General features: G+C 62.5%; 1 protein-coding gene across 6 annotated transcripts in view; it reads right to left on the bottom strand.

Annotated features, from left to right (window-relative positions):
- Positions 1 to 12,890, bottom strand: part of PGS1 (phosphatidylglycerophosphate synthase 1) — a 33,045-nt gene that overhangs the window by 8,777 nt on the left and 11,378 nt on the right. For 4 of the 6 annotated variants that reach the window (XR_004951306.1, XM_016143153.2, XM_036222401.1 and 1 more), the window contains exons 4-7: positions 12,394 to 12,493; positions 11,417 to 11,606; positions 10,241 to 10,419; positions 7,873 to 8,394 (exon numbers count right to left, since the gene is read on the bottom strand). Coding sequence is in view for 5 of the 6 variants with exons in the window: in XM_016143153.2 (XP_015998639.2) it covers positions 7,873 to 8,394; positions 10,241 to 10,419; positions 11,417 to 11,606; positions 12,394 to 12,493 (991 nt within the window). In the remaining variant the exon portion in view is untranslated. The remainder of the gene's footprint in view (positions 1 to 7,872; positions 8,395 to 10,240; positions 10,420 to 11,416; positions 11,607 to 12,393; positions 12,494 to 12,890) is intronic. The other 2 variants (XM_036222402.1, XM_036222403.1) reach the window with 1 other exon arrangement.

The raw sequence follows: 12,890 nt of genomic DNA, 5'->3' as shown, positions 1-12,890 counted from the left end.
GCCCACTTGGCTGGTGGCTCCATCGTCCTTCCCTGAGCATCGAGGGAAAGAAGCCACCACCATGCTAGAACGGGGACCAGGAACAGCAGGTGTGGGCTGTCGCACGGGGGAGACAAAGGCACTTGCCAAGAACAGGTTACTCCATTCTGTGTCTACCTGAGGACAAGCCAGGCCCTTCCTACCGAGGGACACTCTCTCTACTGCAGGTTCTAACGTGCCACAAAGGACTGGGAGCCCAAAAGGCACTGAAGTGAGCACCTGCCAGGGGCTCGGGGACTTTTAGCCGGACAACGTCCACTAGCGACCCGCCCCAGAGGCCACGGCTCCCCTTTCTGCTGGAAAGCGAGCCGGCTGTCGGCACACCCGGAGACAAGGCAGGGCGCAGCACGAGCGGCCATGTGGTCGCGGTTCCTGCGTGTCCCCCTGCCCTAGACGCCTGCCATCTCTACAACGCCACGGTGACATCTCTGTAAGGAAGGTCACGGGTTCTCTCAGAGCCTAAAAGGTCGCGGGATGCAGTACAGGCGGGGCCTCGGCTTTGCACCCCACGGGCCCCACCCCGCCTGCCTGCACGGTCCGGTTCCATCGGAACAACCGCTCCCGCAAGGCCCACTCCCAACCCCCGAGGACGTCCGCTGCCCTAGCCGCCCTCCCTCCCACAGGGCCTCTGCGGCGTGCGACGCCCTCACGAGCACCAAGGACGCCTGGCCCAGCAAACTCAGCAATGTCAGTGTGACGAGTTGGTCCCCAGCGCCTGGGCAGGGCTCCCCTGCTCACGGCCAGGCTCCTCAGGCCCTCCCCGTGCCCCTCCCACCGCCGGTCTCTCTGCCAATGCGACCCTTTCGAAGGGTCTGTGGCCAAGCACGCTCACCGCCAGTGAATCGACAACATGCGACACGCGCCACGCCGCTAAAATAGGAGGCTATTTCCAACCCCCATCGGACCAAGTGCACCGCCAAGCACAGCGCGGGGGAGAGACGGCGGCGCTCTGCGGCTGCTCCGCGACGCGCCTGACCCTCGCGGCAAGACCGCCTGCTCGCCCGTGTGCCGCGCCGAACGAACTGCGCCATCCCACTGGACCCTGCTGCGCAGGAGCCACGTGACCAGCCTTACCCTGCGTCGAGCGCGCACACGGAGGGCAGCTGGCTCGCGGTCCAAGCGAGGCGGCCGCACTGGTCTCGCACGCGTACCTCAGGCTCAGACGCCCGGCCCGCCCCACGCGGGGCCTGCGCTGTCCCACGTGGGCAGATCTCCGCCAGCCTCAGCACAAAGGGAGGTGCTTCGGCCACCTACTGTGACAGTCCCAAGTCTTCTAACGCCAAGATCGGCCCCTTAAACCCACGAGGCCCGCTCAGCGGTACTCGTCCAGCCAGAGGGGGCAGGCGAGACTGAACGGGAGGGAGGCCCGACACCCGCATGTCTGACATGGGTGCCAGCTGATGTGACTCATGCCACCCTGTCCATCCAAGGCTCCTGGACCACAGGGTCTGGTGGGGAGGGGCCTGGTCCTACCAGTATTTTTTATTGGTAAAAACTGCCTTGTCACGGATCTCTCCGTCACAAAGCAACCGAGAGGCAGGTAGCCCGTCTCCCCACCAACCCCAGCAGCCCCCGACACGTACCACTGCCCCTCGACCTGCTCTCATCACTGAGCCTCCGCAAGGTTTTCAGAGCCCTTTTGGGTAACCGTCGCCCCCGAATGAAACTTTGTCGTCACAGACACAGTGCAGGCATACACGTGCTTTACGCGTGAAAAGCCCACGAGATTCCCAGCACCCCCCCCCAAGGCCCGGGGGCGCAGGACACGCCTCCTGCCTGTCCTTCTCACCCCCTGGCCACCTGTGCCTGCCCCGCGCCTCTCCTCTCTCCTCGCAGCCTGGGGGAGCCCTGCACGCACCGACCCTGCCGACCACTCTGGGGGGGCCCGCAGTCAGCCCTCCAACCTCCCCTGCAGTCCGACGTGTCCTGCCACTCTGCTCCATTGAGAAGAAAATAACGACCGTGAATGGTGTGACGGGTGGCTTCACAGGGCCTGCGCCCCATGGGGGACAAAGTTCCTTCTGGACCTACGAGGGCCGGCCAGGAGTGTTCAGCTCTGTTCTGTGCCCTGGGGACAGCTGGGAACCGGTCCCTGGCGCAGGGGGGAGAGAAGCCCTGCCGAGCTCTTTCGTCCCTTGGGTCACGATGCTGGTGAGTACAGAAGGGAACGGTCAGCACGGGACCCACTATGGAACCACAGGCCCCCGAAACCTGTCATCGAGCCCCAGCTCCCCACCCCGGGGCCTGCCCAGTAGCCCAGAGTAGGGTGGCTCCAGGCTGGAGCACAGCACGAGGACTGAGCCTCGGCGGTTCAGGGCAGGGAGCAGCATTCAGGCTCTGGGGGACAGAAGATGGCTGGACTGGAGTCCCAAGACCTCTGCCTCCCAGCCCTGGCCCAGACGGCCTCTCTACCCAGGCCAGCGTCAAGTCAGGGCACCCTCAAGTCAGGGCACCCGGCTCCCTCCACTCCTGACCACACCTCCCAGAGCTGCTTTTTAAGCCTAGTGTGGCCTCAGGGCTTCCCATTTCTGCTCCCTGGGAGTCGCCTCCTCAGAGAGGCCCTCCCGATCCTGCCGGTCCTGTCGGCCTGGATTCCCTTCTCCCGCCATTACATTCGCCTGTTTACTATCTGCCTCCCACTGAACCATGAGCCTTCGGAGAACGGGGAGTCAGCGTGTCTCATTCCCAGGGACTTACTCCCAGTATCTTGAATGCTGCCTGGCATATGGCAGGCCCTCGATAAATATTTGAATAAAATAAATGAGAATAGCATGGCCTCTTCCAACAGCCAACGATTAGATCAGGCGTGAAAAGGCTGTGGGGCTCCAAGGCAGGGACTCACGAACACTTTGAGTCACAGGCCCTCTCTGAGCGTCGCTCCCAGACACGTTCGAACGCACACCCTGCCTCCTCCCACAGTATTCTGCGATCAACTCAGCGGGGTCTCAGACCCCTGTGAAACGAGAGAGGACAGAGGATGTCTCGGTCCCCTCCTGGGATGGATAAGCATCCGCCCATCCCGACACAAAACGGCACGAAACCCTGCGAGCAGCCCCAAAGATGGTGGGTGCGTCAGTATGAGGTGGCAACCCATGGCCCTGCCACCGGAGCGCACCTGCCGGTTCCCGGGTGAGGCCCGCCCCGGGGCAAACCTGCCCCGCGGGAAACCTGCCCGGCGCACACCAGGAAAGGCAGGGCGGGGCTGCCCCGGCTCCCACGGCAAGTTCGCTTTTGGGCACTATGCCAAGTGGCCTATCGGGAAGGCAGTAAAAATAGTGACAATTCTCACAATCATTAACAAATTCCTGTCAGCATGAGCCAGAAATCTCTTGATCCAACGGCCCGGCCCCGCCCTAGCCACACACACTACTGTGGAGGGAGACCACTGTGCCCAGGTGATTCCAAGTCGAGGGCTCGAAACTCACTTTCTGGCCCTCCCCCTGGCACGCCTGCCTGCAGGTGCAGCCGTGGCCCCCAGTGAGGACGTGGCCCCACTGAAGGGGCTGCTGCCTAGGGCTGGGCGAGGCCAGGGGAGCTGGACGCTTCCTGCTCCCAGCGAGACGCTCGGGCCCGGCCCTCTGCACAGAGCCAGAGCTGAGACGGTGTGAGGCGGCGGCTGCCACGCTTCCCATCGCGCGGGCCCCCAAAGCCTTCCGAAGGGGCCGGTGCGCTGGCGCGTGGCGGACGTGGCACCGTGAGTGCTGAGGAAGCCCCTGCCCCCGCGCGCCCAGCCCCCGGGCCCCTGCTCCGGCCAGGACCGGGTTTAGACGCAGAATCCGGGGAAGCTGCCGAGATGCCCTCAGCAGGCGACGAATAAACGGGCTGCGGCACGTGCAGACGGCGGGACGCCGCGCGGGGCCGGGACGCAATTGGCCATCGAGCCAGGAGAGGACGCGGAGACGCACTCGGCGCACATCCCTGGGTGAAGGACGCCGCTCTGCAAAGGCCGCGCTGCGATTCCGACTGTCTGACGTTCTGGAAAAGGCAAAGCTATGGAGACGGGCAAGTGGTGGCCGGGGCAGGGGGCGGGAGGGAGGGACCGAGCCCGGAGGGCTTTTAGGGCAGAGAAAAGACTCTATGCCACCGCGGCGGTGGGCACGGGTGATTTCCCATTTGTCCGATTTCCCATTTCCCAGAGAGCGCGCTGCCAAGGGGACCCGGACGTGAGCCGTGGATTCCGGGGGACAACCTGTCAGTTCGTCAGCTGTAACGAACACGCCACCCGAGGACCCGGCGCCTGCAGCCGCGGACGGCGGGCTGCACAGCTGCGGGGCAGGGTCCCAGGGAAGCCCCCTCCTCCTCGCGGTGCGGCTGTGAGCTCAAACTGCTCTGAAACGTCAAGTCTTAGAAATAACATATAAAACAAATAAACAGAAGGGTGCAAACTTTCAGACACAAGAAAGAAATTTATCACGTGAGCTACCAGATGTAAAGCGCAGTGCCCGGCACCTGACATCTGCAAAGAGGGCGGAAGTGACCGAAAGCGGCAGCAGAAAGGAAGCCGGTCCCCGGCGTCCACTGGGTGCATCTCCCGCGGCATTCGAGGTGCTTTCCACTGAGATGCCGCGCCAGCCCCGCTCCCAGGGCCCGGCCCCACTGACCTACTGTGAGTCACAACAGCTCCCAGCTGACCGATGTCCAATGTGGACCCCCACCCCCAAATGCCCCTACGGAGGCCGAGGCGCAGGTCAGGCCTCTGGCTTCACTGACCCTCGCGAGAGCCGCAACAAAGCAACGAGGACACCTCCCCTCGCCAAGGTGCCCCAGACCCTGCTGCCTGTCCACTGTGCATGAGACCTCACCCTCCTCTCCCGAGTGCGAGCCAGGGCCATCGCCCCATTTGACACATAAGCTGAACCACGTCCTTCCACTTTTGGAAAACATAAACTTGGCCTGAGAACCAGGCTCTAAGACCCCAACTCTGGTAACTTCTCCACTGAATCACATTTACACAGACTACTCCTCACTATTTTGAATAGGTGGTCTTTGCCAAAATCCAAATAAAAACTAAACAGACAAACCACCTTGCAAAAGAAGCCCCTATCACGTGCCTTTAAACAGTGGACGGTCCCTCTGGTTCTCTGAAGCAGCTCGACTCGGGAGATCGTGACGTGCATTCAATCCGCTAGGGAACCGGCCCGCATGCCAGGGAGGCGGCCTCGATGCCGCACGCCGCACAGACCAGGCGCTGCGGCAGCCGCAGCCGCGTCACCCCACACCGTCCTTCCAGCAAGGCCTCGGAGCCCGTCTCCCCGACAGTGCGTGCGAGGCGGAACACACTGAAGACACTCCAGCCCCTGCAGCCTCCTGTCACCAGACGGAACTTCCATCCGCTGGCACCTGCTGCCCGGTGTGGTTATGCCCAGGAGAAAGCCGTTTCTCGGCCCCATCCTGTCTGCTTCCTGCGGGCAGGGACCAAGCAGGCCTTGCTTACATCAGCACGCTCCAGAGCCACCAGCAGGTGCAACACACAGTCAGCCCTCGGAGCCTCTCGCTGCCCGGCGCCCAGGGGTGTGCCATGCTGACAAATGCAATGCCGTGGGAGGCGCAGGGTGTGGAAGCAGTGAACAGTGTCCAGCTCACTTTCCTCCCCCAAGGGCCCATGAGAGCAGTAGCCGAGACGGCCCCAGGCCTGTCCTGCAGGAACCTGAGTGAGGGAATGGTGATACTGGCTACTCAGCCACCGGCAGACATTTTCCAGGGTCCAGACAGACACACCTGAACACAGGCCCCGCTTGCACCCGGCACGGAAGACAGCAGATGGCCCACTGCCCCACGCTCCCAGCTGGGTCGCCTGCTCATTCAGTCCAGGCTGCATCTCCCAGGTTGCCTTGGAGGAGTGCGGCCACCAAAAGACGAGCCAGAAAGGGGCTGACTTGAGAGCGCACTACTACTGGTCACAGCACTGAGCAGGTAAGGATCCTGACCTCTCACTTCGGCCCTGAGTGACACCTCTGACCTCTGGCTCCTGGCTGTAGGGCGAGGTCCCTTCTGCTCAGAGAAATCCCGCTCCCTGCCCCTGCCCCCACTCTCTCACTCTCACTCACCCCGGGATCCGGGCCTTCCCCAGTCATCCAGCACTCCCAGAGTGCAGGCCCCACCCACAGCAGGGCGGGAAAGAGGGCGTGGCAGGAGCGTGCCAGTCCCGGAAAAGGCCAGACGCACTGGAAAAGCTGGTTGGTGTCTGTTCCAGTGGAAACTGGGGCATCACTGCACGGTTATCAGCGCAGCTTCAGGGAAATAGCCCACGGCGGAGTCAGAACTGATGGGCCAGCTGAGCTGGGGGAGCCGGGTGACAGAGACCCCCCTACTGACCCAGCCACGGGGCAGGAGGAGCGAGCGCTGTCCCGTGTGTCTGCAGGGCTCCCTGGGCACACACGCACAGACGCACGCGTCAGCTCCGAGGCTCACAGCATGCCCGCTGCCCAGCTCTGTTTTCAGTGCCCCGCCCCGGGCACGGCTGTTATTCTGGGAAGTACCAAAGCCACTCCTAAAATACTTTCTGCACCCCTCCTCTGGCTTGCCCTATCTGCCTTCAGACATCTGACCTCCCGCCTGGCTTAGCCAATGACACACGCTAGGATCGGTACAGTGGGGCAGCTCCCTTCCCACACGGAACAATGCCGCCTGCCCGAGCAGGCCCACGAGGCTCCGAGCGGGAAGCAGGAACCACAGAGGAGGCCAGAGGCTTCACTGTTCTGAACCAAGACAGCGGTTCTTAAGGCGTCACAATCTCCTGGGGAGTTTTTTAAAAACACCATGGTGGGTTCAAGCCCCAGAGAGCGGATTTCAAGTCTAGGGTGGCCTGGGCTGCGTTACATCTCACAATGCAGCCACAGGCGAAAACCACCCGTTTAGAAAGAGTTCCACCCGCAGACTCCAAGATGGCCTCGAGTCTGACGGCACAGACGAGTGGCCGCAGCGGACTGCAGCCAGGACCTCCGCCCGAGATGTGTGGCCGAGGCAACACCACCCCCTGCTCCCTCACTCAGCTCTTCTGGAACTTTCCGAGGGGCAAAACAGGCCTCTGAACCAACAAACACCAGAAAAGCCACGCACTTAACTCGCGACGCAGGCCCTCTGCACCCCTCGCTCTCCCTCTGGACCCAGGACTACCCGGTACCCCTGTCACCGGGCGGTCTGCCTGAGCGCCACCCGGCCGGAGGCAGGCGCACACGCGCGGCATCGAGCAGCAGCAGGACAGTCCCGCCGCTGAGCATAGGTTTAAACCCGCCGTCCGCGTCTCAGACAAGCACCTGGGACGATGCCACATGCGGCTGCTCCAGGGACGCTCCGGCTGCCTGAGGGGACGTAACAAACACGTGGCTCGTACCCGAGCTTGTTCGGGGGCGGCACTGTCCCTGGCCACACTGTACCGGCCCAGCCCCAATGGACAAAGTGCAATGGTGAAGAAAAGAATGAAAAACTGGGCTTTTTGTGCCAAATACATGATCCCTAATCAATCCCTCTGTCACTGAGAAGGGCCTGGCCAATACAGATGCCACCTATGATCAAGGAAGGACAATCACAGGCCTCGTCATCTACGTGCGAACAGATGTGAGAGGCTGCGTGCACATTTTTTAAAACGGCCACCCAAATGACGTAGCACACAAGTTTCGGTGCACAGGAGTGAGACTTTGCGTAACTGAAATGCACTTAAACGTGACGAGTGGGACTCGCCCCCAGGGCTGCTGTGAAGACAGAACTGGAGAAGGGCGCGGGGCTCCTGCGGGCCGGCGCCGGGGGCCCTGGCGGGCGAGCCCGGGCGGCGGGGACGCGCCCCCGTCCGAGCGCCCCCTGCGGGCGGCAGTCCTCTGGCCAGCTGCCGCCTACCTTTGGCGTGAAACGTCCAGCCGCTGCGCCAGTACTCCTGCAGCCGGACGCGCGCCTGCTGCCCGCGGCTGCAGACCTCGCCGTAGAACTGCCGCTCGATGTGCGCGTAGGCCGCTGGGATGGCGCCCGCCGCCCCCCTGGCCCCGAAGAAGCCGTTCACCTCCGGGGAGGCCAGCAGGATCCGGTACTCGGCCCGCGTGCCCAGGACCAGGTCCATGTAGGCCTGGGTCAAGTTGAAGTAGCCGGTGGTCAGATAGACCCTGGCGCCCCGCTCAGCCTCTGTCAGCAGGGTCTCAGTGACGATCTCATCGATCTGGATCTCAAAGGGCTTCATCTGTATCAGGGGGTAAATCCAGGTGTCGGGGGCTGGCCTCCGGTCGCCAGCAGCTGCAGCATCTTCCTGGGTCAACAGGGAGTCGCTGTGGAAGGTCTGGGCGTGCAGTGCTTGCTGGCGGGCCCGGGCCGAGCTGACCACACCCATGACCCGCTCGTTGGCTGCCTTGCAGTACGCGGCCCGGTCACCTGGAGGGAGACAGGGGGTCGGAGGGTTAGGGAAGAGAAATGGAGGCCCTGGCGTCCTGCCCGGCCCAGGGATCACGACGGGCAGGCGGCCACCACAACGCGCCACTCACTGAACACGTTTCGACTGCGCACAAGGCATCGAGCCCCGGGCGAGGCTTTTCTGCAGGCGTGAGTACCCGAGACGGGCCTCGCCGCGGGGCCTCCTCACCTGCAGCTTCAGAACAGGCCAGACTGATGGGGGGAAATGCCTGGGGGGCAAGGGACACAAGGGGGTGTCCGAGAGCCAGCCACTGTGAGCACAGACACAAGCCGCACGCCCGTAACTGCTGTTTGCTGTGCATGTGACACTTCAGTGACGTCTACAGATCAAGACCCCAGTGAGCGTAACCAGAGGAGGGCGAGCCACATGCAGCAGCTACAGACACGTGCGCAGCTGAGCGGGAAGGCTCCCCGCGGGGGGGACAGGGTGGAGGGGGGCCTCTGAGGGCCAAGTATGAACGCACAGGCTCGGGGGCCTCTGTTTACAAGAGGCGACAAGCAGCGGTCCAGACCCACTAAAGAGACGGAACCGACTGTGAGTGATCGTCAGATGAGCTCGCACCCAAGAGGTTGCAGGGGGAGCAGCACGAAACGGGAAAACATCGACATTGTCCATAGTTGATTCTCTGAAAAGACCGATCCAACAGCCAGCCTTTGGCAAGGCTAGCCAAGAGAAAAAGAGAGAACGGGAGAACGGCCACCATGGGCGTCCCCGCTCGCTCACACGGGAACCGGGCCACACGCCTGAGTGCCCCCCGGGGCTGGGCTGCCGAACGAAGAAAAGCAGCGGCCTGTGCAAACCCGTCCTTCCCAACGCCAGCAGCCGCCAAGGCAACAGGCAGCCGCCCTCCACACGCGGTCTCAGGCTCAGTGTTCCCTGCACCTTCTGAGCCCGGCCACCCCCATGTCACCCGAGCACGCACTCCTCCCTGAACTCTGCACATTCATGCCCGGCCTAGCGAGTCAGACCGGGGTCAGTGACGTTTTCTGCACGGGCCAGAGAGTAAACGCTTTAAGCTTTGGGGCCAAAGAGCAAAACTGAGGATGAGACAGAAGTACCATTTTATATAACGGGAGGAAAAGACTGCCATCACTTTTTTAACTGGGGAACTCTAAACAATAACGGTAATAACTGAGAGTCCAGGCTAGTGGCAGGCATGGAGGCCCCATGGACGCTCTGGCCCCCGGGACAGGCTCCTACTGGGCGTCCCCACTCAGACTATCTCCCTCTAGGCTGGGCCCCAGGAGGCTCTCCTCACGTGGTCGGGTTTAACCCCTTCCCCACACTGCTGACACTTGCAGATTCACCAGGCCTTGCTGGCGGCGGTCAGGAAGTCCCTACCGCAGGAATCACAGGATGGCGAGCGCCCAGGACGCGAGCTGCCAGGCCTGGCCCATCTCCAACGAGCAGAGCTGAGGGCTCTCCATTTCCCTTTCCAGGCAGGAGGCCACAGACCTCAATGGAGCTGAGAGGCACCAGGCCTCCTTGCGACAGAGTGAAGCTGGCCCCAGGAAGGCAGTCACCACACAGCTGCTTCCTGTAAATGCGGGGCCTGCTCACGGCGCACCCACCCAGGCGCACGGGCCCAAAGCCCACGCTCGCACCTTCCCGGGCAGGCTCCTTCACTTGCACAGCATGACTGACGGCCAGTGAGTCACCTCTGTCTGGCTTCAGCGACAAAAGCAGAACAGGGCTCTGCCAGCCAAGTCTCCCAAGTCTCGTGGCAAGGCCACCGGCGGCAGGCTGGCCCCTGCCCTCGCGCCCCCCACCCGCACACTAAGGAGGCGGCAGAGCCCGGGGCCCTACCTTTGTAAGGATGCACCATGCCCTCCACCACCTGCACCGAGTCGTCCCCCTGCAACTGCAGGGACACGTCCCCCACGGCGTCCACCAGCTCCGTGAAGAAGTCCGCGATCTCGGGACAGTCCTGCAAGAACACGTAGCGGTCCTGGCGGTTGGTGAAGTAGGAGTCGCTCAGGTTGGCGCTGCAGGGAGGAGAAGCACACGAGGACTCAGGCGAGGGGGGCACGGCAGGTCCTGGTGATCCGGGCCTAGCAGCCAACGGACAATCAGCTACCGAGCATGACCACCCGCGAGACACAGGCAAGACTGGCACTGCGGTGACATGAGAGAGCGGCCAAGCGGCCGAGAGAAGAAAGGCAGACGCGCACGACGCCGCCCGCCCCGGGACCGGCTCCCAGCGCCTGCGCGTCGGAACCGAACGGCCTGGGTGTCCGGCCCGGCCCCGCCTGTTTTCCCTGGTTCTGCTGGCTCTGCCTGACGAAGTCACTCGTCCTCTCTGAGCCCCGCTTCTCATGTGAGAAGTGAGGGGACTGCCGCCCAGGGCCGGTGTGAGAATCGCACGAGGCGGGCACGCGGGGCACTTGGCGTGGCGGCTGGCACGCAGCGAGCGCTCAGCAGACCCCGCCTTTAATTTTCGACAATGAAGAATGACGCAATTTTCTTATTTTTCTTTTATCCCCGTTCCCCACCCCATCCCTGTGGCAACCATCAGCTCATTCTCTGTACCTGTAGGTTTGCTTTGGTTTTGCACTTATTTGGTTTTTTGAGATTCCGTACAAAGTGAGATCATATGGTGTCCGTCTTTCTCCATCTGACTTACTTCACTTCCCATAAACCCTCCGGGTGCACCCGCGCTGTCACACACAGCAAGGTTTCATTCTTTCCTAGAGCTGAGTGATACTCCGCAGCACACATGGACCACATCTTCTTTACTCATTTATCTCCCCATGAACACTGACGTTTCTCCCGAATCCTGCCCACCCCGGCTGTGCTTTAATCACCCTGTGTGAGCTTCCGGGCACCACGCGGATGCCGCGGGAGGCCGAGAGTGCGAGGCAGGCAGACTGAAAGCACACGAGCGGCTCTGGACGGCCCGGGGAGGCGGCCCCCTCTCTGTCCCGCTGACTTCCGCCCCGGAGCACATCGAGGGGAGGTGCCGGCGGAAGGAGGCGTGCTCACCCGCTCAAGATGACGCTGTTGTCAAAGAGGTACACTTTAATGTGCTGGAGGCCGATGGTCTCGTTGAGGCGCTCTGGGACCAGGAGCCGCAGCAGGCCGCGGAGGTCCGGGGTGTGGAAAAGGGAGACCCGGACCTGCTCCGGGAACCTCTGCAGCAGCGGCAGCAGCATCGTGCGAGAGTTCTTCCGACCTGAACGCGGGGTGAGCGGGAGAGAGACGGGCAATTCACGCCGGGAAAATACTGCGCCGGGCAGCGCAGACCACCCACCGCGGACCCATGGCCACCCATGCTGCCCGTGCGGGTCGGCCAGCCACCTGCTGTGTTTCTAGCCAGCGACCCATTTGGGACACCGCCACACCTCGGGGCAGGACCAACGTGACCGGGCGGCAGACACCTGCTCTCTGACCAACTGGCACCCATTCCCCCAACTCCTGCAGGTACCACCCGCCTGATCTTACATCCTGCTCTGGGTGAAGACGAGGCTACCCACCAGGAGCCCACACCCCCAGCTTAAGGGGAGGAGGGGGGTGCACCAGACCTGGGCTGGGCTGGTCAGCACACTTGGAGTCCCCATGTGGTCATGGGCAGCTCTGGTGTGACCACCAGGGAAGCAGACTCTTCCAATGGACAAGTGTCATAGGGAGAAGGGCCTGGCCATTAGAGGCCACCTCACAGAGCCTGAGACTGAGCCCAGCCCAAAGGAAGCAGGGCCAGGACACAGGATCTGATGACATATCCAAACCCCAAGTCATGACCCACCCGAGGCAGGTCAAACATGGGAGTCAAAAGAACTCTCTTTGCCTACGCTGTTTCTAGCCGGGCCTGCAGTCGTACACTGCAGAAGGGACCCGAGCTCAGATAATCACGGTCCTGGGCCAGTAACAGTCCCCCAATGTGCCCGAGGAGGGGAGGTCAAGTGTGATTCCTAACACAGGCGCTGGGTGGGGGGGGCACACAGGGAGCACACCAGACCCACCTCGTGAGCCCCGTGTGAAGTCCAAAAGAATGGACACCTTAAGGTCTGAAGGGAACTTCGCTTGTAGTGACTTTTCCAGAGTGCTTTCCAGGCAATCCACCTGCCAAGAGGAACCCCGAAAGAACAGACGTGTTGAGATCCGGAAAGCGATTACGTATGAAAAATTAATCAGCCCGCCCGCTAGCGCCCCGCTCTGAACACACGGCCTCACTAGCACTCAGAAGCCAACGCTGCGAACCTTCTTCATCGGAGGCGGCCTTGCTGCCTGACACCCCTCTCCGGCCCGGCCCCTGCCACTGGGAGGCACCAGCTCCCACACACGTTTCAACAGGTACCCCTCACAGACACACGACAATTGGTGTCGCCTCAGGGAGAGAACAGCAAGTATCTGTTAGGTGGAAGGATCCAGGACACAGCCTGCCCACTGGCTCGTCTCCAGGACCGATGGGCGCCACACCTGCAGCTACGAGCATCTCCTAGAAACGGGGAGGCCCCGC

This window comes from Rousettus aegyptiacus, unplaced genomic scaffold (genome assembly GCF_014176215.1).
Source record: "Rousettus aegyptiacus isolate mRouAeg1 unplaced genomic scaffold, mRouAeg1.p scaffold_m13_p_6, whole genome shotgun sequence".
Classification (NCBI taxonomy): Eukaryota; Metazoa; Chordata; class Mammalia; order Chiroptera; family Pteropodidae; genus Rousettus; species Rousettus aegyptiacus.
The sequence above is the reverse complement of the archived record's forward strand: the minus strand, read 5'-3'. Positions and strand labels throughout refer to the sequence as shown.